The sequence below is a fragment of the Sylvia atricapilla genome, chromosome 2 (genome assembly GCF_009819655.1).
Source record: "Sylvia atricapilla isolate bSylAtr1 chromosome 2, bSylAtr1.pri, whole genome shotgun sequence".
NCBI lineage: Eukaryota > Metazoa > Chordata > Aves > Passeriformes > Sylviidae > Sylvia > Sylvia atricapilla.
The window spans coordinates 63,005,677-63,032,093 of NC_089141.1; the positions used below are offsets into that span (position 1 = coordinate 63,005,677).

Here is a 26,417-nt window from a genome sequence, read left to right on the forward strand (position 1 = left end):
TTCCCTATAAAGAGAATCTCTACAGCATTTCCCATCCTTGCTAGCATTAATGAGTATTAATGGATATCACACCTATGCTCACTGTTTGTATCATTCATTGGACAATCAAGGTTAAGCAATCTGAAATAAAATAGTTTTAAATTCAGCCTGTCCCATCAAACAGGTGGGTTGTAAGATAATAACTTCAAATAATTAGTGGCACTGCTTGCATATGCATACATATATATATATATATATCTATCTGAGGGATCATGGATTCCATTTCCCTACAAAAAGGTTTCTAATATCATCTTTACAGTGCATTCAAAGTTCTTTTACCACTCCATAACTTCATCTGTGTCATATGTGCCAGCCCAGTGGAGATGACTTAGATAACTTTGGGCATCTCACATGGTATCAGACAATAATGTGGGGGTGACAAAAACGAATGTTCATCTATTAAATGGAAACATCTCACCTTTGGAACATCATTTCTCACTGGAGGCCATCAAAGGAAGCCTTCTTCCTTATAATTTTGTTGGAGACATTAGAAAGAGTTCCTAAAGGTGTCCCCAGACTTAACCAAAACCTAGGCCACCTAAGCAAAGAAGAATGAATGTGAACCTGGTTCACAGCCCTAATTTTGAAGAGTACTAGGATTCTGCAAGAGAGGATTTGTAAGCATCATTATTTTAATTGTTGTGCATTTTTTAAGCATCATATTGTCATGGGAAATCTGGGAAAATATGTGATGACAGAAGTGTAAGTTGCATATACCACAGCTTTGACTACTTTTGCAACTCTGAGTGGGTGGTGACTTTGGCAGCTGCACAGATTCCCCAGGGTGAAGCTGTGAATAGTCAGTGATTCAAAGCTGTGTTGTTCCCTGTCACTAGAATTCCTACCTGTGCTAGTAATTTTCTTTATGGTTTAATGTCTGACAGCTGGAGTCCTGCACGTGGAAATCAAACTTTTGCCGATTTAACAATTTTCAGTGGTTTCTCTGTCCTGCAATGTACCCAGTCCCCTTGAACTATGAAGCAGAACTATAATGAAGAAATGTGCAATGAATTGTAAGGTTATGCCAATTTGAGCAGCTTTATACTGGATTTAGAACAATGTTGAAGAACAATTATTCTGCTAAACATTTTATGCATTCTTATTTAAGTTAGAACAGATATACTGAATGGATAATCTGTTTTTAAAGAAATATATCTGGAGTTACTTTAACATATTGCCATTCTGGGCTGCTAGTGAGCCTGCACTACCTAGAATATGCACATTTTCTTGGTACAGTAAATGCAAGAAATCCAAGAATCTGATATTTCAAGAATTTAAATGATGCAATCTATTACTGCTGTTTGATAACAGTTACAAGAGCTTTTATGCCCTCTCAATTTATTCCTCATGAAATAACAAATGCAAATTCATAGATAACATAGGTCACATTTTGTTTTCCCCAGCTGATTGTTGGCAAAATAATAAGGAAAGTTTTCCCGAATGTAAATTCTCTTGTGGAAAAACTGTATTTCATTCATAATCACAGTGCACAATTTCTGGTGTTTGCTCATGTACATCAAGGTCTGAGCCATTAAAACTTGCATGACCTCAAATTTATTTTGTGATTTACTTTTATTGAAGTAATCGAAAATATTTAAGACATAAATATATTTAAGGGAATTTATGTGGGCCTTTTAAATATATTAAAAGTACCTGAATAATATGTAGAGCTGTCTTGACATATTTTAACTTTAGCACTTTTAAAATAATAGTCAGTTGATGGCAGATTTCTACAGAAGTGAATGGTACTCAAGGAAATGATCCTTTGTCTTTGCCAAAATAGTTCCCTTACATCAATTAATATTAGCTTAGCAGAATAAAATTATAAGGCAGGCAGCTCCCTGAAAGCATCTTAAAATTGTCTTAATAACTGGACAAGTTTCATAAGAATAAAAAGTTTGTTCTTTATGTAAAAGGATTTTTTTTTAATTTACGTCAGATTTTTAAGCAATATCAGTATTTTGATTCCAAGAACATATATTAAAATAATTATTGAACAATAAAGCCAATGCAACAATATTCTTACCTTATTTGTGACTTTGACAACAATGAAAAACTTTTCTATAAAGTTGGATCACATGATATCAATGATAAAGAGCTCCAACAAAAAATAGCTATTAATTGACATTTTATATGTAGACATTTCCTATTATGGATTATATTTCTAGCATCCATCATTGTCAATAATAAAAAACCTGTAAATATAAAAAACCCTTTAGTGAACCACAGAAATCAAGGCTAAAATTATATAGTCCTTGGATTTAAATATGTTGCCTTTGAAAACAAATGTAAAACTATTATTACTTTTAGTAGAAGCAAACATGATAATAAGGAAAAAACCTAAAATTTGTCATAAATTCTCTTTAGAAGAAATTGGTAGCCATTGTATAAAAAGAATATGAAAGTCAATTTTGATTCTTGTTGTGGCTAGATTTTACATAATCAAAATAATACAAATACTAATTTTATTCTTTCAGAATAAGAGAAGTGGAACAGGCTGAAAAATTTCACATGAGAATCATTTGGGTAAAATTAAAGGAAATTGAAAAAAATGGAAAAGGAAATTGAGAATCAAAAACGAAATTGAGGATGAATGGAGGAAAATGATGATCAAGGAACTTAAAATAAATTTTCATAGAATGAAATTAATAGGAATAATCCAATTTTTGAAGATCAGTGTATAGGTAGAGCAATAATACTTCTATTATGTATAAACATAATGAAATCAAAATAAGTTTCTAGGAATGGAATTAAAATTCAATATCTAAGTTCTTTAGCTATCTCTGTAGGAGAACTGAATGCCAATGTCTATATTTAATTATAGTTATAATTCTAGAATCTTCTTCGTTTGGTCTCCAAAACTTATGAGAAGCAAAATCTTTAGAGAGGTGACATCTTTTATTCAACAACTTGTTGTAGCTGGAGAAAAATTCACATGCTTTTTGTGAAAGACTTATTGCAATTCAAAAGGCAACTGGCTGTGTAAAATTAATGCTGAAGTGTTTTCAGCTGATTCCAAATTAAGACAGAGAAATATTTAAAAGATTTAAATCCATATATTTAGGCTTCAGAATTGTCATTCAGCTTATATCAGTAAACAAAGACCTCCATGCATACTGATGTTAGAAAGAAAGACACATCTTCAAATCAAATGTCCCAAGATGGAAACTCTATGTATTTTTTAATCTCAAATTATTACAGAGGTTTCCACTAAGCTCATTTTAGTGCGACCAGAATTCCCTCTCAAAATCGCTAGTAACAGAGGATTGTGGGGTTTCTGCTTTTGGGCCATGAAATGTTTCCTGTAGGATCAGCAACCTGCTTCAGCGAAGCAGATTTGGTGCCCTGTGCCCAGAAGCTGTGCATCCCTGAATAGCAGAATTTCATATTCCAGTAGTGGTCTTAGGTTCCAGCTGATTCAGCTGAGCAGATAGAAAGCATCAGCATCAAAGCTACTGCCAAAGCAAAAGCTAAAACTACCATTACTGGCAGAAATTATCAACCTTAAAGGGAAGCACAGATGATACTAGTATATTTACCATATGACCTTTATTAGATCCAATGGTCTAGCTTTCCTTACTCCACTTGCATTTATTCTGATTTCTTGACTTGCAGTTATTCTCAGTCATAAGTGGAAAGTCATAAATTGGCAGCTCTAAGCAGGCACAACTGTGTATGTACAAGCATCAGAAAGAAATAAAATCTGGGATTTTTCTCCCTCTTGAAATGTTAGAAGAGGCTCTATAGACTACTCTTGCCATGGTTCATCCATTAACATGATGCAGTGAAACGAGGGGATCAATTTTCCAGCTTGTCACGAGCTTCCAACATGCAGTAGATGCATCAAACAATGAGGTTAGAGCCCACATGCTTGAATTGAATATAAGATTAAGAAAGAATTAGGTAACTGTTTCTTTGACTCCCGTATTTGCAACCAAGCCCCAGGGCAGCCACAGGACTGCTTTATGTATTAATTAATTAAGCACACAGGCTTTCCCCTCAATAGACTAATTTATAAGATGCATTAACACTGGTGAGTAGGTACAATCTGAAGTTACCAAAAAAGTCAACTTTTAGTTTTGTGTTTCTTCCTACTCTAAAGTCACAGCTCAGTTTCTGTGAATATCCAGACCATTTGACCTCTTCCTTTCAGTAAAGTCACACTGCTCATCTGAAAGAGAAGACCATGACCCATTTGAAGACAAGACCCGAACAGCAAAAAAATTATATTACTATTCACTGTTCTCTTTTTTAAAAACACAGTTTAAAATTGATTAAATACACTTTCACATTTCTGAAATTCTCTTGTTCCACAAAACAAGTTCCACAAAAACTGTTCTTTAATTCCTTTCTGCTCTTTATGTAGATTTCTCATGATTATCCAGTTCTTTGGGACACATTCATGAGAACAGTACCTGAACTTACTACTCTACATTCACATATTTACGCCTACAATACTCTGGGGGCTTTTTTCTTGTTCACTGACTGTGAACAGTTTTTTGATTATATAGGCCATAAATACTTAATCTTTGTCTCTTCCAAACTTCTTCAAGTTTGTGATCAACAGTGTATTCACTGTGTAAATCCTTGTTCTTGTGAAGTTATCATTCTCTTTGTCTCATAGAAAAATAATCATTTCACAGTCAGTAAAATTCTAAGCAGTGCTGACAAAGTCATGTTTGATGACTACAACACAGGCACCAGCTCTTCCAATATTTAAGGAAGCCATCTGCAGAAAAACAGACACAAATTAACTGAATAGGAAAAAGCCATGAAAACATTGTCAAAGTGCTGTGTCAACATTACTTTAAAATGGTCAAAACTAATGGGAGTATAAATTGCTAAAAATAAATAAAACCCACAATTACTCTACTGTTGTAATTTAAAATTGCTTACTCACACTTGACATCTTTCATTTGAAAGTGTGAGAACAGAAAGCAGGAATTAATTTTAGAGTTGTCATCAATTTTGTGAACCACTGATATGGAATAGGTTTCTATACTCTGTAGACTGCGGCTGATGCTTCCACTGTAGTCTTTGAGGCAAGGTGAAAGCAACCAATACAGAAATGTATGGTTCCTGTGTTCCTAAACAGGTTAAAGTGTCCTTTAGAATACATTTGGCAACTTTAAACATTATTTAAACCTTTAGGGGACTGAATCTAGCTGAAACTATCACATTAGAGTCAGCTTCTATATATTAACAACCCGCTGTAATTAATGGAACTGTATGAATCACAACATCGTTTACATATCTTCTAAATACCTGTCCAAGCATGTTTATTAATGGATTCTAACATGAACTGGTAGTGTTCAGAAAAAAATCTTTCCAAATTAATTTCTTATCTCCTACAGGACATCACAAAAAAACTCTTCTCAGTAATTCATAGTAGATTAAAAAGACGGGCTTCTGCACTAACTTTAAAGCATTTGTGTCTACATTTAAGCTTGTCAACAGAAGTTCCCCCTTGCAATCATAAAAAGAAATAGGCATTCTTGAGTATAATGCATCTCACCTATTTTAAATGCTTATTTGAGGATAAGAGCATGATTTCGAAGTATGCACCTTTCTGCAATAAGTTTAAGGAAAACTTACAACAGCTAATTCATACATATATGTGTGTACATGTATGTATATAAAATAAATTTTAAAATTACCTGTGTCCACTCATTAGTTTGAGGGTCATATGCTTCCATTGTGTTCAGGTATGACTGACCATCATAGCCACCTACTGCATATAATTTGTCGCCAAGGAGACAAACACCAACAGCATCTCGAGGCATACTCAGTGGAGCTACCATTGTCCATGTATCAGTTTTTGGGTCATACCTGAGCAAAGAAAAATGAAACTTGGTATGTGGACAGAAAACAAGCATCAATTTGCATTGATTTTCATTAGAATATAGCTCTTTTTTTTCCTGTGAGGGGAAAAAAATCCCTTTATTAGCCTATCCAAAAAAAAATTTCTTCCTAACAGCAAAAAGAAAACATACAGATTTATTGTATTCCCAATTCAACCCTCTAGATGTTGATCAGAAACTTTTCCTCAGCTAACCTTCCACAATAAACTAAGGTATCTGTAGGATAGTGTACCATAAAGAGATTTGAGAAAGATATATGAACAATATTTGAATAGATGGGTGTATAAATTTTATTTATGTTATATATACGTTTAAAGTAGGGTATTTCCTGTAGTACACAAAAATATTAGAAATATTATTTCTAAAATTAAATTTCAGTATTAATTTTAATTTCTGAAATTATATTACATATTTTAAAAACCTCCCTATGTGTTCTAATGCTTAATTGCATTAGAGTTAGCTTAGTATCTCCTGGTATCTGCTCAAGTAAAGAAAGTAATACTGGTTTAAAGACATAATCACCACTGAATTTTTAGAACCAAGGGAAAAATCCTTTTGCATAATGACTGTAATTTAAAAATTAAATATTTAACCTAGGTTTTCATTTAGATGTTCCTTCACAAGGTAAAATTGTTTCATTTCAGAATTCATGACATTGTAACTCTTTCAGATGTGCATAAACCAGAATTTAATTATCTTTTGATAATTTGTTGTCAAGAATGTCTACATTATTAGGTTACACTTGATACCTAATTTTTAGATGTCAAATATTACTAAAACAAGATAGTATATCACAGTATAATAAAATTTATTTCATCTGTCCTTAAGCAAGACTACTGTGTAATAGAATCATGTGATTAGTGGAGAAAATCAGCAGTTTTAGTCTACAAATCCTTGGTCTGATTTTATTAATTTGCTTAAACATGTAAATATTTTAGTAAGCCATATTATCAATAAGGAACTTCGGGAGATACTGTTTGAAGTCCTACATATTTGAACAATGAATATTTTATATATATATATATATATATATTTTAATACAAGCACTGAAACAGCAATGTTACAGTGTTTTCCTTGTAACAGTCTTTTGGCTCATAAATATACCTTTTAATTTGGACAATAAAAGAATTGTCTGTGGCCTTGTTTATATTGTCCTTGAGAGGTAAACACATTTTAAGAAAAAAATCTAGTCTGCTAGCTGCCAACCCCAGCACTTGAGGGACTTCTCAGAAAATAAGATGTCAAATATCTAGATGTATGATAAATCTCTTTCCTAACTTCAGAGGAAAAACTGCAAAAATTGCTTTATTTTATGGAAGGGAAATTAATATGTAACAAGCTAAATCCCCCACATTTTAATGGATTTTTTTCAAAGACTGCATGAGTTTTTCAACAACAGCATCATATGCCTCTAGCTGAAACAGTTTCCCACCTGGTTAAACGCACCAGTGTGCACAGTATCTTTGCCTGCCTAAAGGTAATAAATGTTTAATACACTCCTTCATACACTGCTCTTAAATTACAGGGGCCAAGGTGAGGAGGTACAAAAGTTAAATCTGGAAAAGAATAAAACGAACATCATCATTAGTCCTTTTTTATTTTATTTTCCTTCGAATAAACTGCCATGCAAGGCTAAAATGAATCCTTACAACACAATTCTGTCAACAAAATAGAACTGCACAAGAACTTGTTGGTTTTGTAATTGCCAGGAAAATACCTGAGACTTCTTACATCCTTTTTGCTGCTAAAAGCAAGTGTATATGTCATCTTTATAATAACTAGGTATGCCCCAGGCTGAGCAGGGTTATTATAAAATCTCCTGAATGTGGAAAGAAATCAATTTTGAAATCAAGGTGAGATGAAGGGGAAAAAACTATAGGTCAAATTACTATGTTTTCTAGCATCTGTCAAGCTGTAAGTAACATTTGAAAAAGAAAGCTGCTTTGTGAAATCTGCCAAAATATCTTGAAAATTTTATCATTTTTATGAAGAAAATAGTTGTTTTGCCTTTAAAAAGGAATAGAAGATTGCACTTGCCAGCTTGTGAAGATGAGTGAAACATAATTATTATTTTATTTCAGAATGCTTGAATCCAGAGGATATCCTATAAAATTGCATCAACTTTATAAGAGAGTAAACTGAAATGTCTAATTACTATTGAGCAAGATTTTAGCAGTAGCATTAAAAAAACCCATGTATTTGCTGCCACTATATTTGCATAATCTCAAAAATAAAGTTTAAAACGTTATGTCTGGTTTGACAGTCTTCCAGGAGAGTATTGGTACTGGAATAAAGCACATCTTACCACGCAGCATCAAAATGACAAAATGACTGAAGCAGACTCATTCCTGAAGAAGAAGAGACTTAGGTAAAAAGCAGACCTTTGATATTTACAGAAGGAGAAACTTTCAGAGATATATGAAATAACTCAGGATAATAGATCTCCTCATCACTTACTATTCTTTGTTTTCCTGAGACATTTAGGGGCTTTTATTTTTTGAAAATATTGCATTATTTTCAAATAAAATCCAGACACACTAAATCACATTTCAGCCATCTTATAAACTAATCAATCACTGCAAGGGCCATGAGAGTTTTTTTCACATTTCAGTGGAGTCCACCAGGTATAAAATTATTTCAAGGAAAAATGTTTATCTCTACAATTTTTTTAGTTTGTGACACTGAAATGCAGTCCTAAAACTACTGAAATGGGATGTGAAAAGAGTGGATTTTTGTGTTTCTGGTAATATATAATAGCACTATGAATAAAATGTGATGACAATAGGTTTCAAAGAGATTGTCTTTCATAAACCTTTACAGAATTTTTCAAGTAAGTACTAATGAGACGTTTCTACCATTATCTAGACATCTATTTAATTTTACCATTACTAAGCTAAACCAATAATGCTACCAGATATTATTTTGTATTTAAAAAAAATGCATGTATAGTTTGATACCTTTCCACATAGTCCAGCAGTCGAGAACAGTGATTAGAAGCAGGAGCATCATGACCTCCAACTGCATAAAGAAAGCCATCACAGGTAGCCACTCCCACACCTCCTCTTCTCTTACACATAGGAGCACACATATTCCATTTGTTGGTGTGAGGATCATAATATTCCATTGAACTCAAACATGAACTTCCATCTCGACCTCCAACTGAATATAACCTAAGAAAGTCCACACAAATAAAATTTTTGATAAAATAACAGCTCAGAATTGCAGAAATAAGAACTGAGTATCTGCAGAAATGAGTATCTGTGGTTTTTATCTGGCATCAGAAAATAGAAAAAAAAGAAAATATATAATATTTTTAAATCACGTGAACCTCATACAATGAAAAAACACAGATGTTGTCACTATTATTGCCAAACTAACATGCTATTTAGTGCTTTGCCTACATGAAGAGAAAGGAAGACATTTCTTTCTGCTAATGAATATTTTCATTCTTTCATTACTGCATATACAGTCAAGAGCACCAATGACATGCAGGTTTGTCTCTATAGTTTTAAAATAATATAAGCAGGGATGCTGCCTAAGCTAATCATCTGTGAGATGGAAGTGGAAGTGAAAATTTATAACTGGCAATCCAGACAAATAAATACTCAATCCATTTATTATAGTTTCTCTGTGATTTTGCTGTGCATCAAAGTATTAAGAAGCACAAACAACATGGAAAACTAGATATGCTATTCAACAAACTCCACGTAAAATAATCTATCAATGTTCAGCATGAATTTTACACTTAGAATATAGTAGAGATCAAATATGAAATGCGTTGCAGATAGGACTATGACATTATGTTTTAAACATGGATTTTTAAAAAGTACTACCTCAGTTTCAAGAGTCTTGCTTTTACTGAAGAAAATTCTTATCCACACTAATAGCAACATGTCTACTTTGCAAGAAAATTATAACCCCCAAGCACAGTGTGTTTTTTTCTTCCTCAGAATGTTTCATGAGGATAGAGTTATGTTGGAAAGTCATGCACAACTTCTGAAGTGTATTTTAAACTTGAAAAGATAAAAATATGTCTTAACAAGAAAGTTGTTGTGTTTGTAAGTATCTGCAGGCAAGAAACTTGTTTCGTTCTACTCTTTATAATGAGTCCCAGGAGGAAATAGCTCTGATTGTTCTTTCCCCCTAACACCCTGCTGTATTCATTCTATATGAATCTTTTTGCAGTCTGTTGCCTTTTATACAGTGCCTGGAGATTAACTAATAGAAACACAGGCTATTTTAAAGTCCAACCACTAAGCAATTTTGGATGTGAAAGCTGTCTCTGTAAAGCAATTACTCATGTGGAAGCTTTTACTGTCCTAAGCACTCCATGAATTCAGAGCCATTTAAATGTGCATTTGCCATTACGTTTCATTGGAATGGATGCTGATGAATAAGGAAGTGCTGTACAACCACTAAATATGTCACTGAAGCCTGATAACATTTTGGTAGTGCCTGACAGACATACCTGTGCTCTAAAGCACCCAGGAGAACCCATATTCCTCTATGAGAGATATTAAAGCAAACTTTTTAAATTTTTTTTATCCAAATCTAATACATTTAACTTTATTTATGATTATCAGATGTCTACAGATTAAATCAATATTAATGCACCCAATTGTGTTAATCTTTGGATCTCTGCAGTGTCTAACTTGCTGTTATGCTCAGAGTAGCCAGCTAAGCCTAAAGAACAGCACTAAAAAATATTTCATCATGTGACCAAAAACATTTGCAGTAATATAAATGTAAATATAAACATTTACATATAGGTATCTGCAAGGATGTTGTCTTTATTTTCAAAGATATTACTTGGTTCAGCTACCCATAGACAGTGATAAAATATTTTTGTGACATTTAAGGTATGTTGACATTCCTTCCAGGCTGAGAGATATGGAAAATAGTACAGTAGAAAACCAGTAGAAAAAACAATGAACTGCTGGCACCCTGAAGCAATTTAAATGTCAGTAGACCAACTACATGTCAGTAAGTGAATTGATCCCCAAAAATATAAACTATGATTAACACTTCTGAGATTTTCAAATATAATTCTAAGTAGGTATTTGGACACATAACCACTGAACACCATTTAAAATAATGCAAAGAACTAACACTTCTGCAGACTTCAGTGCAAATAATCTTGTGTACCTCTAGTCAAAATCCTCACCTCTCTGAAATTTCTTCTGGCATGAAAAGTTCTTATTTATTCCATTGTCTTTCAACTGAAATAAATCAAAAAGCTGATATTTGCACAATGAGAGTGAAACATACTTTCTCATTCCTCTACTGCAATTAAGACAGTTAATAAAAATAGCTGAAGGCACTCTCGAATTGATGGCAAAAAGACAGCAAATGTTCATAAATAGCTGATAAAACTTGGCCAGTGATTGGGACCATCTAGTTTGTTGCTAAAATGCTCTCAGCTTTTCATTTTCAAAATTCATTTTCAAAATCATATTTTGAGCTAATATTTTAGAGTTTGATTATGTTTCTATCTCTTCTCTCTAAGGAATCATTAATAAAATTATTTTTTTTAATTTCACAAAGGTGAAATAAAAATAGTTCAGATGAGTAAAAGTTGGAAATGAAGTAATTGTTTTAAAGCTCTGGTTGTGGCTGAGCTTGAACAATTCAGTCAGAAACTACTTCCAGTCTTCAGTCAAATTTCCAAATCTATGTTCACAAAGGCCCAAAATGACTGGGGAACAACTGCAACAAGCACTGAATATTCAGGATACTGTAAAGCTCTCTGAAACTTTTGAAATACTTATAATTAAATTTATTTAATCGCCTTACTTCCTTTTTAGAGCTTAGTGTCCTATTTTATTATATGGCTTCAAATAAAACATTTTTTCATCTTTGTCTAGGTTGGCAAAAATTTGTAAAAGTTATACAGGGAGAAATATAATGTATTTCTCTGAATTAGGTAAATTACTCTTCATGGTGTATCCCATCAAAACTAGATTTATCATAAAAAATAATAATCATATATCTCTGCTTAGAGAAAGAGATCAGCAAGAAAAAGAAAGAATCCAGTACTGAGCACTTTTATCTCCAGAATGAAAGTTCTGCCTGTGAAGATAGTATAGATTTCTATGCCTAAATGGTCTACATTTCAGCTGATTCAGACACTGTATATAGATATGAAATTAGGCCAAGCTCAGCTTCTTCTGTCTTTTCAAGGTTTTGTCACATCTTTTTACTAAGACGGAGAGAGAGGCCTGAGCATTCGTGTATTTAGAACTATATATATAATTGGCTAGAAAAATTAAGTAGAGGTTTCAAAGTAGGAAACATTAGGAGAAATCATGACCAGGTGGATCAAAAGCATTTATCTCAGTTCTGTCATTACAAACCTTTGATAACTACTCAGAAAAGCCAGTTTTAAATTCAGTTTGACAAGCCAACCTCAAAAGACCAGAGTGCCTTTGATGTGAGGTGGGTATGGCTTGTGAAACCAGTTGAATCATGCCCTTGCTGCATTTCTTAATCAGGTTTTCCCTTTCAAAATTCTTTCACTGTGAATATCAAAGACTTCATCCAGTCTTTAGCTTAGGCCCTTTTGTACCCTTTTCTGGCCTTTCAATGTGTCTGAAAGAGCAGCAGAGAATTACTCTGGCACAAAAGACACTTGCTTAGTAGAACTGAGGGATGGTAATAATTTTCATCGGTGCTGGACTACTGTATTGCTGAATGAGTCCATACCTGGCCTAGGAAACAGACTATAGGAGATGAGACATATTTATCCATGCTGCCTTGATTAAGCCAATGTAGTTCACTGGCAGAAGTTAAAAATACAATTATTTTGTGAATGGAAAACATTAATGAAGTCTTATTTCTGTGTGTAAACTTCTAAGGGCACTTCGTGTATTTGTAAAGCAGTAGGGAAGCAAATTAAGAATAGAATTTGACCCCCCAAAAATGGAAACAAGTATAGTCATAAAGTTCCTGGAATTGAATCTGTAGTAACTACTGCTAGGTTAGATGGGGAACTTGATCTAATGGCTGGTGCTTCTGCCCATGAAAGGGAAGTTGGAACTAGATGATCTTTGAGGTAACTTCCAACCCAAGCCATTCTATGATTCTGTGACATAAAATATTGAGAGAAAAACCACCCTCTGCATGGATATCACTATGAAACAGCTTCACTTCCTACGCTGGAAATTTTAGTTTCCTAACAGAAAGAACTTGTTTCCAGCCATTTTAATTGTAATCAGAATTATACGGGCCACATTCTCTATTCAAAACCATTGAATCAATGCAGATTCCACCAGTTAAAAAACATTCTTGACTTGATCAGGCAATAAAGTAGGTAAGGCAAAATAGTCTTTGTAAATTAATAATTTACTACAGCATGTGCATGAGGCTCTTTATTTGCTCTGTTATTAAAAAACACAGTGAACCTGTCATTAAATAGGAATTTTTAGTGAATCCATAGAATTTGTGCTAGACTGAGATAACGTTTGATACTGATTTTCTTCGTGAGTTTAATAATTTTAGACCATACATTTGTTCCATTTTTTTCTCATCTTTTATCCATTTTTTTAATGATTTTGACAAAAATATTTTAAAGTATCTAAACTTTTTTGCAGTTTCCACAGTTGAAAAAGAATAATCTCAATATGTCTCATTTTTCCTATAGTGGGATACAGAATAATTGTTTTTCTGAAAAAAAGAGTTTTATTAAAACCAGAAGTTAATAAACATTATATTTATAAAACAGCAGCAGCATAAAAACTGTCATAAAAGAACTTGAAATAACTTCTCAGGATTCAAATTAAGTTATAAAACTATTTATAGCTCAAAGACCATTTAGAGTAAAGCACAGTAAAAGCAGAGATAAAATTTTCAACAAAAAATTCTAAGGCTGATAGCTGGTGAGCTAGTCTTTGAACTATGTTTGCTATTCTTCCTATTGCAAAAGAGTTTCACAAAATTCATTAATAATAGCTAGTAATTTCCTCAGACAAATTTGAGATTCAGTCTGGTTAGGTAGATGATGTAAATGAAAGCAGACGTGACAGCATGATTTTTTTTGTCCAAAAAAAAGCACTGCTGTGTTTTAGCATCATGCAAAATATCTATGTGATACTCTAATATGCTGATTTGCTTGTAATTAGTGAGAAGGTTGTAGTCAGAAAGCAAGCAGTTTGAAACTTTATTTTCCCCTTACATGACAGTAACTATGTATGCCAATTAAGGTATTTTTCTTAGTTCAAATGGATTAGTAAAAAACAAGTGAATCCCCAATAAGGCATAAGAGCAAAAAAACCATCAAGCATCAAAAGCTATGAGAAAAAAAAATGGCACTGATGGGAAATATTGTGATTTGGTCATATTTTCTTGTTTTGTTAATCTGGCATGAAAGTTTGAAGTGTTACTTGAGCCTTAAAAAACACAATTAAAGCACATTAATACTTCCTTTATTTAATAATATTGAGCAGTTTCTTAGTCTTTGCTGAAGTATGAAAATTATACATGCATTGCAATCATATGGATGACTTGCAAAAAAGTCTTAGGTCATTAAGCTTGTGATCTTCACAATGAAAAAACCCTTCTCAGTTAAAAAAATTTAACCTATAATTCAAAATTTATCTGAAGCTGTCTACTGAGTCAAAAGAAATTTCATCCTACCCCGATATTAGTTATTAAGAAGTTAATCAAGTTTCAAACTGGAAAAATAGGAAGAGTGGAGATGCCTTGGTATTCTATTCTGCTAAGTACAGTAGATATTTGGTAGCTGTTGTAAGGGGTGTTGCTTATAAAGATATTTTAGTTGAGTATTAAATTAATATTTAACTTCCTTTAATTTCAGTCAGATGTGTATATTTAAATATCCTTCCAGATTTACACATATGTGGGAATAAGGAAGTATGTGAATACACATGACAACACACAGGAATGCATATGTGCACACATTTGTGTGTGTGATTTAAGTTAATGCCAACATTTGGTGTGGGGAGGATCTCTAGACTGCTCCAACTGCACTGCACAAGGGCTTCCCTCCTGTCCCAGCAAACAGGCACCAAGTACTCTGTGAGACAGGTTCAGATTTTCATACTTCATCTCCCACTAAAGATAATAATAAAAAGACAAACTTTAGTCATAATCAAGAATATGAGATATTCTAATACCTATATTAGAATAGGATATATTAATACCTCTTGCAGTCTTGACTACAAGGGAGGAAACAGTGATTGCTGAATGATTTTTAAAAAACTGTGCTTAATTGTGGAAGCTGCACAATTGAAAAATGGGCTGCAAATTTTCCTAGACATTATCCACACTGCTTTCCACTGTCTAGACTGGTTCATATGTTACATTTAAAAGTTTAAATTAGATGGAGTGGCACCATTGCCTTTTTCTGCCAGGTATTAGGAGTAAGTTAACTCTGTCTGATTATTCTGAAGTACCCATACCTGTCCAAATGAATTCATACCATACTAGATCATATGCACATCTATGCAGAATGTATCATTCATTATAAAACTTACAGAAAATAAAGTAGTACAGACAAATAGTTTATTACAAAACCTGAATGACAGACCTTATCACAAATTACAGTCATGCTGGCTGTACAATAGTCAACAGCCGGGTAATCTAAAACTGTTGTTGTATGGGTGATGGATGAAGAGAAGGGCACAGTGGGGGCATACACACTAAAAGATGTGAAGTAAACATTCAAAACAGAAATGTGGTCCAAGCATCTGGGACCCTGACCACAGTATAGCCAGAAAAAATAGGCTAATCAAGTTCCTACCCCACAAATCAGGGCGTGTCTCCTACCAATCACTTAGTTTCTGAAGAGGAAGGCATCATCACTGCATAAGAATCTGCCTTGGACTGTAGGAAAAATAGTGGCTTTACAGTAAAGTTTCATGATTTTTTTTCACTGTTCTCTTAAAAGAGTGACATATATTTATCGAGTTTGTATCTTTTTTAAGGCTAACCTAGCCCCACAGGAGAAAAAAAAAAAATAAACCTGCGCAACCTGCACAGAGTCTCTTATTTTGCAGGCTGGATATAAAATAACAAGTTAAATCTTGCTTGAGAAAGAGAGAATATGCACTTTAAATTAAATGGTACATTCACTGAGCTGCATAAGACCCCCATGTAGGAAATATGAATTTGTGTGCAAAAGTACAAAAGATCAGACCAGGGCACTGAATTAGCAATAAGCCATAATGATTCTGCTAAGAGAAAATGCCACAGATAGTTTATTATATGATGCATGAAAGCCAAAGGAGCAGAACTTCTGAGGAGGTTGTAATCAGCCATACAATCAAGTTTTGTAGGTGGTTATATGAATGTAATATATTCCTAATTCTCTTGTGCCAAACACTGAACTACTATTAAGGACTTTGTGGAATTATTATTAACCTTTCTCTCTCCAAGGTCAGTCCAAAGCAATCATATTCCTGGTGAGTGACTAACTACAAGATGATTTTGAGAACCTTTCTTGTGCTCACACTAATTTGGTTTGAATTTTGCTATTTTTCTTAAAAATTAAGGTTCAACAAGCTAAACTTTCTTATAGTTACGTTGTAATAGTGCATAATTTTCATAAGGGACATATTAAAATAAAGCAACTGCTGTTTACAGCAGGCATAATATTGATCTAAATAACACAAGTTTCTTTCCAGTTTTCCTCATTAAATGACCCGAAAACAAAACATTCCACAGTGCATATGCCAACATCTCTATTGGCTAGCTTTCTGTATTTCCCATTCAAAGTGAAACAGAGAATAGCTGGGAAAGCACTGCCAAAACAATAATCCAATTTATGAAAATCCATTACTAAATGAATCCAATTATTGCAAAAGTGGTGGAACTGAATGAATGTAACTGAATATAAATAGATACATAACTATTAAAAAATCCTGGAGCTACACAGTTACTAAAGTCTCTCTACCTAATAAAATTGAAAATGTAACAAATAAATTTGCATGAAAGTGAAGTGAAAAATAAGAAATATGTATATATGAAAGCATTTTTTTAAATAACAATTAGTATCAGTACTTAAGCAGAATGAATAGAATATGAAATCTGAAATTTCGTTACAGTTCAGTAAGAGACAAAATTTGACATTACCAATTGATAATAACTAATTACTTAAAGGACACAATCAGAAAGGCATTTTTTTTAATGCTGGACTCCCTTTCAACAAAAATATGAAAAAATATCTACATGTCTAAGGCAAACAGGAAAAAGGACAGAAACATATTAAATGGAGAGAGATGAGGCTTGCCAAACAACTCCAATTTTAAACATGTTGGATTGGATTAACAGGATCTATGCTTAGGGGTTTGTTTCTGTAAAAAAAAAAAGTATCTCAGGGTCAGCTTATGCATCTTGCCTGCAGTATTGGCATTGCATTTTCCTGCTTAAGACAGTCACCAGTCACAGGCACAGCAGCCTATGGAGGTCACCATATTGGAGTAGGCTATCTCCAAAGGACTGCAGCCCATGGGGGCCCCATGATGGAGAAAGGGAAATGTGTGAGGAAGGAGTGGTAGAGAGAAGTAATTATGGTCTGACCACAACCCCCATTTCTCATCCCCCTGCCTCACTCAGGGGTGAGGTTATAGGGTTATACAAGACATAAATTGAGCCTGGGAAAGAGGGGAAGAATAGTGGCATTTTAAAATTTGGGGTTGCTTCTCACTGGCCAGAATCTATTTTTATTAGCAATAAATTTCATTAATTTTCCCAAAGTCAAGTCTATTTTGCCTATGATGGTAAGTGGTCAGATGGATGTTGATGGGGAATAATATTCTCTTGTCGCATTTCTACTTGCTCTTTTAGTTTCCTTCAGAGACAACAAATAATTATAAAACACCTTTTCCCTCAAATAAAAGCAAAATACTATTTAAAAGAATATTTATGCAGTTGTATTTATAAAAGTTAAGATTAAACAGTTCCTCGATTTTTGTTATCTATCATATACCAACAATAGTGTGTGGTATTTAATAAAAACACAGTAGCAGGGGGAAATATCAAGTTCACTGTAGCACAAATTTGAGGATGTGGCAACCAATAAAGGGTAGGGCTCCTTTTCCTTGGCTCCACAAGATGTTAGCATGAGATTGAAGTGCTTGCCAGTGTGTGTCAATGTCATGATTTTTGACACTTAAGGCACTGCTGTGATGTTCTGCCATTTAAAGTCACCCAGCAGATCATATCAAAAGCTGAGTATTTTATCCTTTTATAGCACTGATTTACTGATACTTGCTAAAGGGATCAAGACTAAAGGGCCAGACTTTCTGCCATGAAAGCTGCAGTTGCTTCAAAAAATATTGATAATTTTAAACATACCAGTTTGTAGGAACATCCGTGAGAAAATAATGAATATTTTTTGTAACACGGTCTTTGTGGACATATAATAGAGCAAAAACTTCAGTTATAGTAGTGACACACAAATGTTTAGTATAACATAAATGTGTATGTTACAGAGAATGTCTTTGAGGAATATGTATTCCTGATGAAAGTGTGTAAACTAAATTTCATTTTCACTTGGGTCTACACCATGAGCATAAAATATGTTCTGAAATTAAATTAAATTAGTGCAAAGCTTTAGTGTCCTTAGGGAATGAGTAGTTCATGTATTAGAGGTTTTTTTTAATATAAGTCTAATAAATATCTATGGTATTAGATATACATTTGGAGGCATTTACATTTTAAGATAATGAAAGGATTAATATTTATTGGATTGAAGGTGTCAACTAGACTTTTTTTTCCTTCTTGAGTTTAAAATTAAGAAATTAAGAAAAGCTTGAAATAGTTCAGTGATAATATAAAAAAGTTTCTGGAAAAGATAGGCTTTTTACACTTTCGGTTCCTTGGTGCTACTAACTTATACCGCAGAAATATTCAATTGCTTCAGCACTATCTGCTGACAACCATAGAATGCTAGTCTTATATAGTATAAATTGCACACTACTGCAATTTACTTACGATTTACACCAATTACACCAGCCTCAAAGAAGAATTTCAAAGAAGTCATCGTAACTTCTGACTCATAATCTTCATATAAAAAGCATCATCATGTACCAGTTTTTTCAAAGTGCATATCTCCATCCCACATTTAGTACTTTAACACCTACATCTATTGCTGATCTGAGGAAGTTCATGCACTCTTTCTCTTCCACTCTGTGCAACAAGGTTGTTAACAAGGCAGAAAGGATGATGCTGTTTCCGATCAGAAGGAATCACTGACCATATTTCACTCTAGGAAATTCTACATGGCAACTCCTACAACACTCAACAAAATATATTAAAAATTGATTAAAAATCAAGCTAAAAAAAAATAATGTTTATATATAGTAAGAGTAACACACTCCACTATTGCAGCACTGTTTGACTATGAGAAACATATGAAGATGAAGGAGATGGAATCTCCAAAGCCTCAGCATACATTGTTAGTCGTACCCAAAATCTATTGTTGATTTGGAAAAACAAAAATATTATTGAAAAGAAAAATTCTCCGATTCCAGTCTTTGGTGTCGCATGAAACCACAAAATATTACCCTTTATATGAACCAATAAACAGGAATTTAGAACCTGATGAGAGTTTTGTGGACATGATCTTATTGTCCCCATACTACTTTTATTTCACCTCTATTTTGCAGCTATTTTGTGCATCTGTTTCTTTGCCATCTGTATCAGTTTTGTTGCTTTTCTTTGGTATGACACACACTCTTGATAGTCATCGTACACATTACATGGCCTTTGTAATTTCACTTGAACTTCCTTCAATGTGGATAACCAGAATTCCGCACAGTAACACAACATAAATATTTCCAATATTAATAAAACTTTATGCATTCTTCAGTAGCATTTCCTTTTTTTCCCCCACGTTTTTTCTTCTTTTTGTGCTAACAACATACAGCTTTTTTCACCTCTTCTTTCACTTCTTAACATTAATTTTCTTCAAATACAAGGCTTTTTGATTCACATATAAACTACTAAACATTCTATTTGTGTTGCTTCTTAAGGTGATCCAAATACTTCTGTATTCATGTGCCCAACATGAACCATATGATTTTGTTCCCTTTGGTGCCACTTTGAATAGTCTGGTAATTTAACTAACTTGCTCTTGCTGTTATACTCTTTTAACCAGAATAGATCTTTAAAGAATTCCAGAGGCAACTGTGATATCCTCGTTATTGCATACAGTCCCTTTCTTCTTCAAATCCCTGTACTATTCACCTTTTTTTCATCGGAAGTGTTTATTTCATATATAGCACCAGATAAATTGTTCTGTTGAAGTTCTGGTAAAATAAATTTCTCATATGTCTTTCTTTTATCTAGAAAGCCACCTTTATCTTTCATTAGTTGTTCTAGCTCTCCTTGCAACTAAGACTTTTAAGAAAATTAATATTGTCTGTGTTCGTCATTGAAGAATAGTAACTATTGTACCCTATTACTCTGGGAAATCTGGAGGTAACAGCCAGGTGACCTTTGTGCAGGGAGAGGAAGATACTCCATCAAGCCCTCCTGGGTGAAACAGCACTGCAACTTAGAAATGTAATAAGGCAACATGATTATAGAAAAAACCCCTGTCAAATAGACTCAACTTAAAATTGCAAAAAAACCAAACAAAACTTAAGATAGTTATTTTTCTGAACTGCTGAGAAATTCACAAGGATTTTATTGATTCAATAATTAAATATTTTTCAAATTAGGTTATAATGCACATGTTGACACAATCGTTTTCATGTTTTAGGAGAGATGTTGATATAAGAATTTCAGGTTAAATTTAAAAATGTATTTCAGTGAACTAATATGCATTTCTGTGCACCCTGTTTTGGGTTATTTGGATTCAGATAGTATTGTTTTCAATTTTTTTGAGAAGCAAAGTAATTGATAATTTACTTGCATGGGCTGCACAAGTGAGCTTCAGAAACACTTCAATACATTGGGAACTAATAAGAGGTTACTTATAAATCAATCACCTCACTCAGAGCCCAACAAGATCAGAATATGAAAGCTTGAAGCTTTTTATTTATTTCCATCATAAGCTGATAGAAATTTCAATTTTCATTTTTCTGCTTAAAATTAATTCTAATTTAATTAATTTGGCAAACAAATTAAGCCAACCATTGGGCAATGGCAGATTGCAAACAAAATAGTTTCCCACATTAAAGTACAAAAGAAGTGGCTATACCTTTTCAAGTCTTTTAAGAAATTCACTTTTGGAATATTTAGAATCCAGTATCCATTTCATGTAAACTGCCCAAAGCAGTGTGAGAGATACACACATAGAATAGTTTGTAACTATCTCACTTCAAAGAGCATTTAATGCATTTCATTTATTTACTTATTGAATTCACTGCAGAAGAAAGAAATCATTATGAATTACCAAGAAAAAAATCCTTAGAACTTCCATACAAAAATATCTTTTCCTTTGTCAAATGTTAATCCAACACCATGTTTCTCAATGAGATATTCACTTCCAGTGTCCTGAGGAATGCAGCACATGTCAGTTGCATGGAACAGCAATGTAGCAAGAATAGCACAGGAAATTGAAAGGTCCTTACATACGTTTTCAAGTTGCAGTTCTTGGCATATCGGATATTTTTTAAAGATGGTTAGTCAGATAAAAAGAATAAAAAATCAATGGCATATTTCTACTTTTTGCAGTGAGATCACTGCTTTTTAGTTTTCAGCGGTGTCCATCCTAGCTTTCTGGGACACAGATAACATCTCTTTTAATATAAAAGTATGACATAAGTCATACAAAATTCAACTGAGTATCTATTAACTGGGAAGCATTAAGTAAATGGTCAGCTATGCAAAAGAAACAAAGCTGGAATATATATGCATAATCATATGCAGCTCTTCATGGCTTTAGATCAGTATTTCCAGGGTTATTTGTCTAGAAGTTGCTTCTGCTAGCCTGTTGCATGGCTTTTGCACCATTGAAACCAGTTTCTTGTTGAGTAACAGGGTGATTAAAGCAGCTTTGACCATTAGATCTACTCTGGAACATTTCAATGCCACTGCAAATTAATAAGGGAAAGCAATGACAAATAAGCTTCATTGGTTTTCAAAAGAAGTGTTTCAATTGTGTAAGCATACCCTACTCACTTGCCATTTAATGCTGCTACTCCAACAGTGCTTCTGGCAATTGACATACTTGCCACAAATGTCCACTGCTGACTTTGAGGGTCCCACCTCTCAACTGTGTTCAAATAACTCCAACCATCATGGCCTCCCACTGCATAAATAGGCCCTTCAAGCACTGTAACTCCTAAAATGGAGGAGAAAGTGAGAGAAGATAAAAGTATGTTTCCTCTATCAGTAGAAAAAAAAAGTTTCCGAAACACAACCAACATATGAACTTCTATATTCAAAACGAAAATGGAAGTACCAATTTCTGATTTAATTAAGAATTAACAAACAGGAATAAAATTAATACCACTCTACGTGGTTCTCTGAAAAACAGGTCTTGTCAAACAAACTTAATTTCATTTCTCGAGAAGAATGTTTGCTTCAGAGAATAACCTGTCAGTGATGTGATCCTCTTAGATTTCTGTATTCCCTTTAGTATCTCAGAATTCTGATCATGAATTAGTTCTTTAGAATAGCAGCAAAGCACATAATAAATTAAGGACTGGGATACCTGGCAGATCTCTGATTATTGTCAACCTAAGGGGGATTTCACTGAATGGAATAGCTTCCACAGGGGTTGGAGTCTGTTTTTCACCATTTTTGTCAGTCATGTAGAAGAAACTATACAATTTTTCAGTAGCAGGAAGATTGATGGACTGGTAGAGAATCAAAAAACACATTTGAAGGCTTGAGCAATTAATTAGACTGAGAAATTTAAGCTGTTTCCTCAGTTTCGCTCTATAAAAAAACAAAAAACAAAAAACAAAAACCAAAAAAACCCACAAAAACAAAAAAAAAAAAAAAAAAAAAACAAAAAAAAAAAAAAAAACCAAAAAAAAAAAAAACAAAAAAACAAAAAAACAAAAAAAAAAAAAAAAAAAAAAAAAAAAAAAAAACACCTTCACAGAAAAATAAGGTTGGATAGATGAGGATTCCTTTATCTACTGAAGAAATTTTTTAAAAAAAAAACATAATGTGTGAAAACTGAAGTTGAAAATATTTCACTTTTTTAACTACAAGGAGTTTAAATCACCCAGTGAAAGGAATTGATGAATTCTCTATCTCAGTCTTTTCAGTTAAGCTAAGAAGGCTCTGGAAGATAGGTTATAGCTAAGCACCATTTGCTACAAGACAGTGAGCTCAGTAAATCCATTCTATGAATCCATGATCCCAAATGAACATCGCTCTGAAAAATCTCAGGCTAAATCCAGTCCTAATTCTAAGTCAGTCTTTTTTTTTTCTCGCTCCATTTCACACAATTTGAACTCATCAAAAAGTCAGAAAACAAGAGATCATTAAAGTTTCAGAGAATGGCTTTTGTTGGGCTTTTTTTTTCTTGCAGCCAAGTCCATCTTTAATTTTAAACAATGTGAAGTTTCCATTTTCTGTTTTTTCTGTTTCGCAGAAGCAATTAATTAAAAGCCTATTTTACTTTAAAACTATATTTATCAAAGAGTTTGAACACGTTTAATCTTAGTGTTCATTGAAAGTGTCCCTACATTTTGGGTGTTGATTTTCTTTTGTCAATGTTTTTTAACATAAAAAAGAAAATAATTCAAAAAAACCTTACAAACCCTTTGAAAAATTTTCCTCCAAATTAAGAGGAAATTTCCTCTCTTTTTCTATAGAACTCATTCTCCAATTGCTTTCATTGCCTTGCCTAGAAATTCTTTCCATTCAATCACATGATCCAGTTACAATTTTTCAAGAATATTAAAGTGGATATTAAATTGAAGTTATGATCTATACAGCTCAATATGTTATCTCAGAACACAACCAGTAACAACATGTAGGAAGAAGTGGTCACATAAAAATTAGAGGATTATATGCTAATATATGCAGTTTTGGGGTGGATTTTTGTTTAATCTAGTATCTAATATTTAAAAATATTCTTAAATCCTTAACAAAGAGGTTTACATTGTAAAAAAATCACTAACTATGATTTATGTTATAAAAGCATTATTCTCCTTAGCTTTTCACCTATACACTCTTCATTAAATGTAAAGTTAAATAGAAAATCAAGTTCTTTTGGGGATAAAAAATGAATCATATTCAAAGAAAGTTTAGGGGGTAAATGCTTCTATCCAGATACATGTACACATAATTGGTATTCACACCAATTACGTGGTGGAAACACATGAACTCTCTCTCACCTTCACACATAAACAGTGCTGTATTGTAATGCAGTGAATTTCACGAGGAATCTATGACACACATAAAAACACATCTCTTCAGTTTTGAAATTTTCAGCTTTTACTTCCTCAGATAGCGTATTTGCACTTTCACTAGGGTATAAAAAGTTTTCCTCTATTCTTTTTATCTCATTCAGTATTTAATTTTTTTTCCAAGTCCTTCATAGTTGAGTTTTATACTGATCTATTTCCTTCTGGAAATTAAGCCATTACAATTATTTAATTCACTTTTTGTAGGAAATTTGATTTCCCCGTAATCAAAATACCATTCTTCCTGCATATTCATGGATTTTTATCTTTTTGGTTCTTTTTAATAACAATGAGATATAAGCTCACAGCATGAATATAATGTTACTTTCTCTCTGCATTTCTTTTTATAGAGAAAAGTAAAACTAAGGAACTGAACTTTATGCATATAAGAGTCTTCAATGGCTTCTCTGTTCTTCTCATGAGAATTTTTCTGAGCTTATACAATGTAGATAGAACCCTGTGAAATGCATGCAGTTCTTCTGATTTTTTCCCCCATTGCCTTCAGTAGTTTTTGGTGTCTTTTAGTGGAAGCTGCTGCACAAACTGTTGCATCAGCTGGTTTGCATCTCTGTTACCTGTGTTTAGACCCACCTATCTATGAAGCCCCACATTTGATTCTTATATTTTCTAGGAAACCAGGCTGGCAACTTCTAAGCCACACAGAAGTATTTTCTTTCTCCATTAGGCAGTGCTTGAATCATATGTTTCAAAATATTCTAATGAGTAGTAATGATTATGTAATCATCTCACCCAAGTAAGTATATAAATACACATTTTATATTAGGGAGACTGTGTCTTATATGAAGACTTCAACATTCAAGCACTAGATTCAAGCATTTCAATTCATTCCAAGCTTAGACGCCAGAACTTTTATGTGTTTTTTTACATCACACATTGTGGACTAAAGAGTAGTCCTAAAGATGTTGCTTGTAACCACCTTATCACACAGGACAGATTGCAGTACACTTCTTCTTTGACTGAAATTACTGAGCAGTCCATGATAACAGCAAATGGCAACATCACAATCAAAATCTTAAGGGACACATTCCCCAAGATCACAAAGCAAAATATTTTCCAGTAAAATTGATGAAGCATGACTATTCTCTTTTCTGAAAGTTCCAGGTCATTTGCTTTAATAGAAGAAAAAAAATTAAATTGTAAGTAGTCTGTGTTGAAATGTCAGAGTTCCAATCTTATTAGCACACTGTAGAATTCCTCCTCCTTAAAGAGCAAAGGTACTGAACTCTATATACCTTTCATTTCTTTAAAGCAAATTTCTGCTTGTTGTCTTGAGATAACATTTTTCCTCTTTTTGTAGTCAAGATACTGAACAGTACGTTAGAAGATCAGAGTTCATTTCAACTTCACAAGACAGGTTTTTGTGTTCCTTATGTATCTTAAACTAATGTCGGAATACTCTAATTTTGTTTTCTGTCATCTACGTCCACAGATAATAAACATCCACCTAGATTTACATTCGAATGTAGATATTGTAAAATATCTACATGAATGGTCTTTTCCTGTTTCTGAACGAGAAAATAACTATTTCCAGCTCACATTTAAACTCTTATTTGTCATTAAGCAAATTGCACAGAAGAATGATGCTGTTAGCTCTTCAGGAGAGTTTGCTAAAAGAAGAGAAAGGACAGAAGGTCCTCATATCTTTTCTTCCTGTACATCTTCTTCAACAATTTGGCAAAACCAGTTTAAGACACAAGGAAAGAAAAAATCCTCTTGAATTTAATTTTTTACATGATAGTAGTGCTTTGTTGTTTTCTGGCAAAAGTAATAATGCATTCAGAAAATGTATTTACTCTAAGATAATAATAAAATAATCAAAGTAATTATTAATCTGAACTAAGAAACTGGAAATTGGCAGAATCAGGTCTTAGTTTTTTAATTTGTAGAAAATAATAATTTTGGTATTGAGGGAGTAATTTTTTCTACCCATCTTTTGATGAATTAATTTTGTTTACCTGACACTGTGAACAGGTTGTCTTTCCTAGTTCTCATACAGTTGAAGAGCTGAACCAGCTATGAACCTCCCTTTTAGGAAAGGAAGCAACTTGTTTTCTTAAGAGAAGATATGTTTTCAGCAATATCTTGAGTGCCCTAGTTTGGAGTAAATTAGGGAAGAACCTCCAAAAGGAGTCTCCTAAACCAAACCTCCACCACCCCTTCCCCC

General features: G+C 33.2%; 1 protein-coding gene across 1 annotated transcript in view; it reads right to left on the reverse strand.

The window, feature by feature from the left end:
* Positions 1 to 4,369: 4,369 nt before the first annotated feature.
* KLHL1 (kelch like family member 1) overlaps positions 4,370 to 26,417 on the reverse strand; it is a 183,692-nt gene continuing 161,644 nt past the window's right edge. The window contains exons 8-11 of the mRNA XM_066313373.1: positions 21,987 to 22,149; positions 8,858 to 9,070; positions 5,697 to 5,868; positions 4,370 to 4,768 (exon numbers count right to left, since the gene is read on the reverse strand). Coding sequence (XP_066169470.1) covers positions 4,694 to 4,768; positions 5,697 to 5,868; positions 8,858 to 9,070; positions 21,987 to 22,149 — 623 coding nt within the window. The 3' untranslated portion in view covers positions 4,370 to 4,693. The remainder of the gene's footprint in view (positions 4,769 to 5,696; positions 5,869 to 8,857; positions 9,071 to 21,986; positions 22,150 to 26,417) is intronic.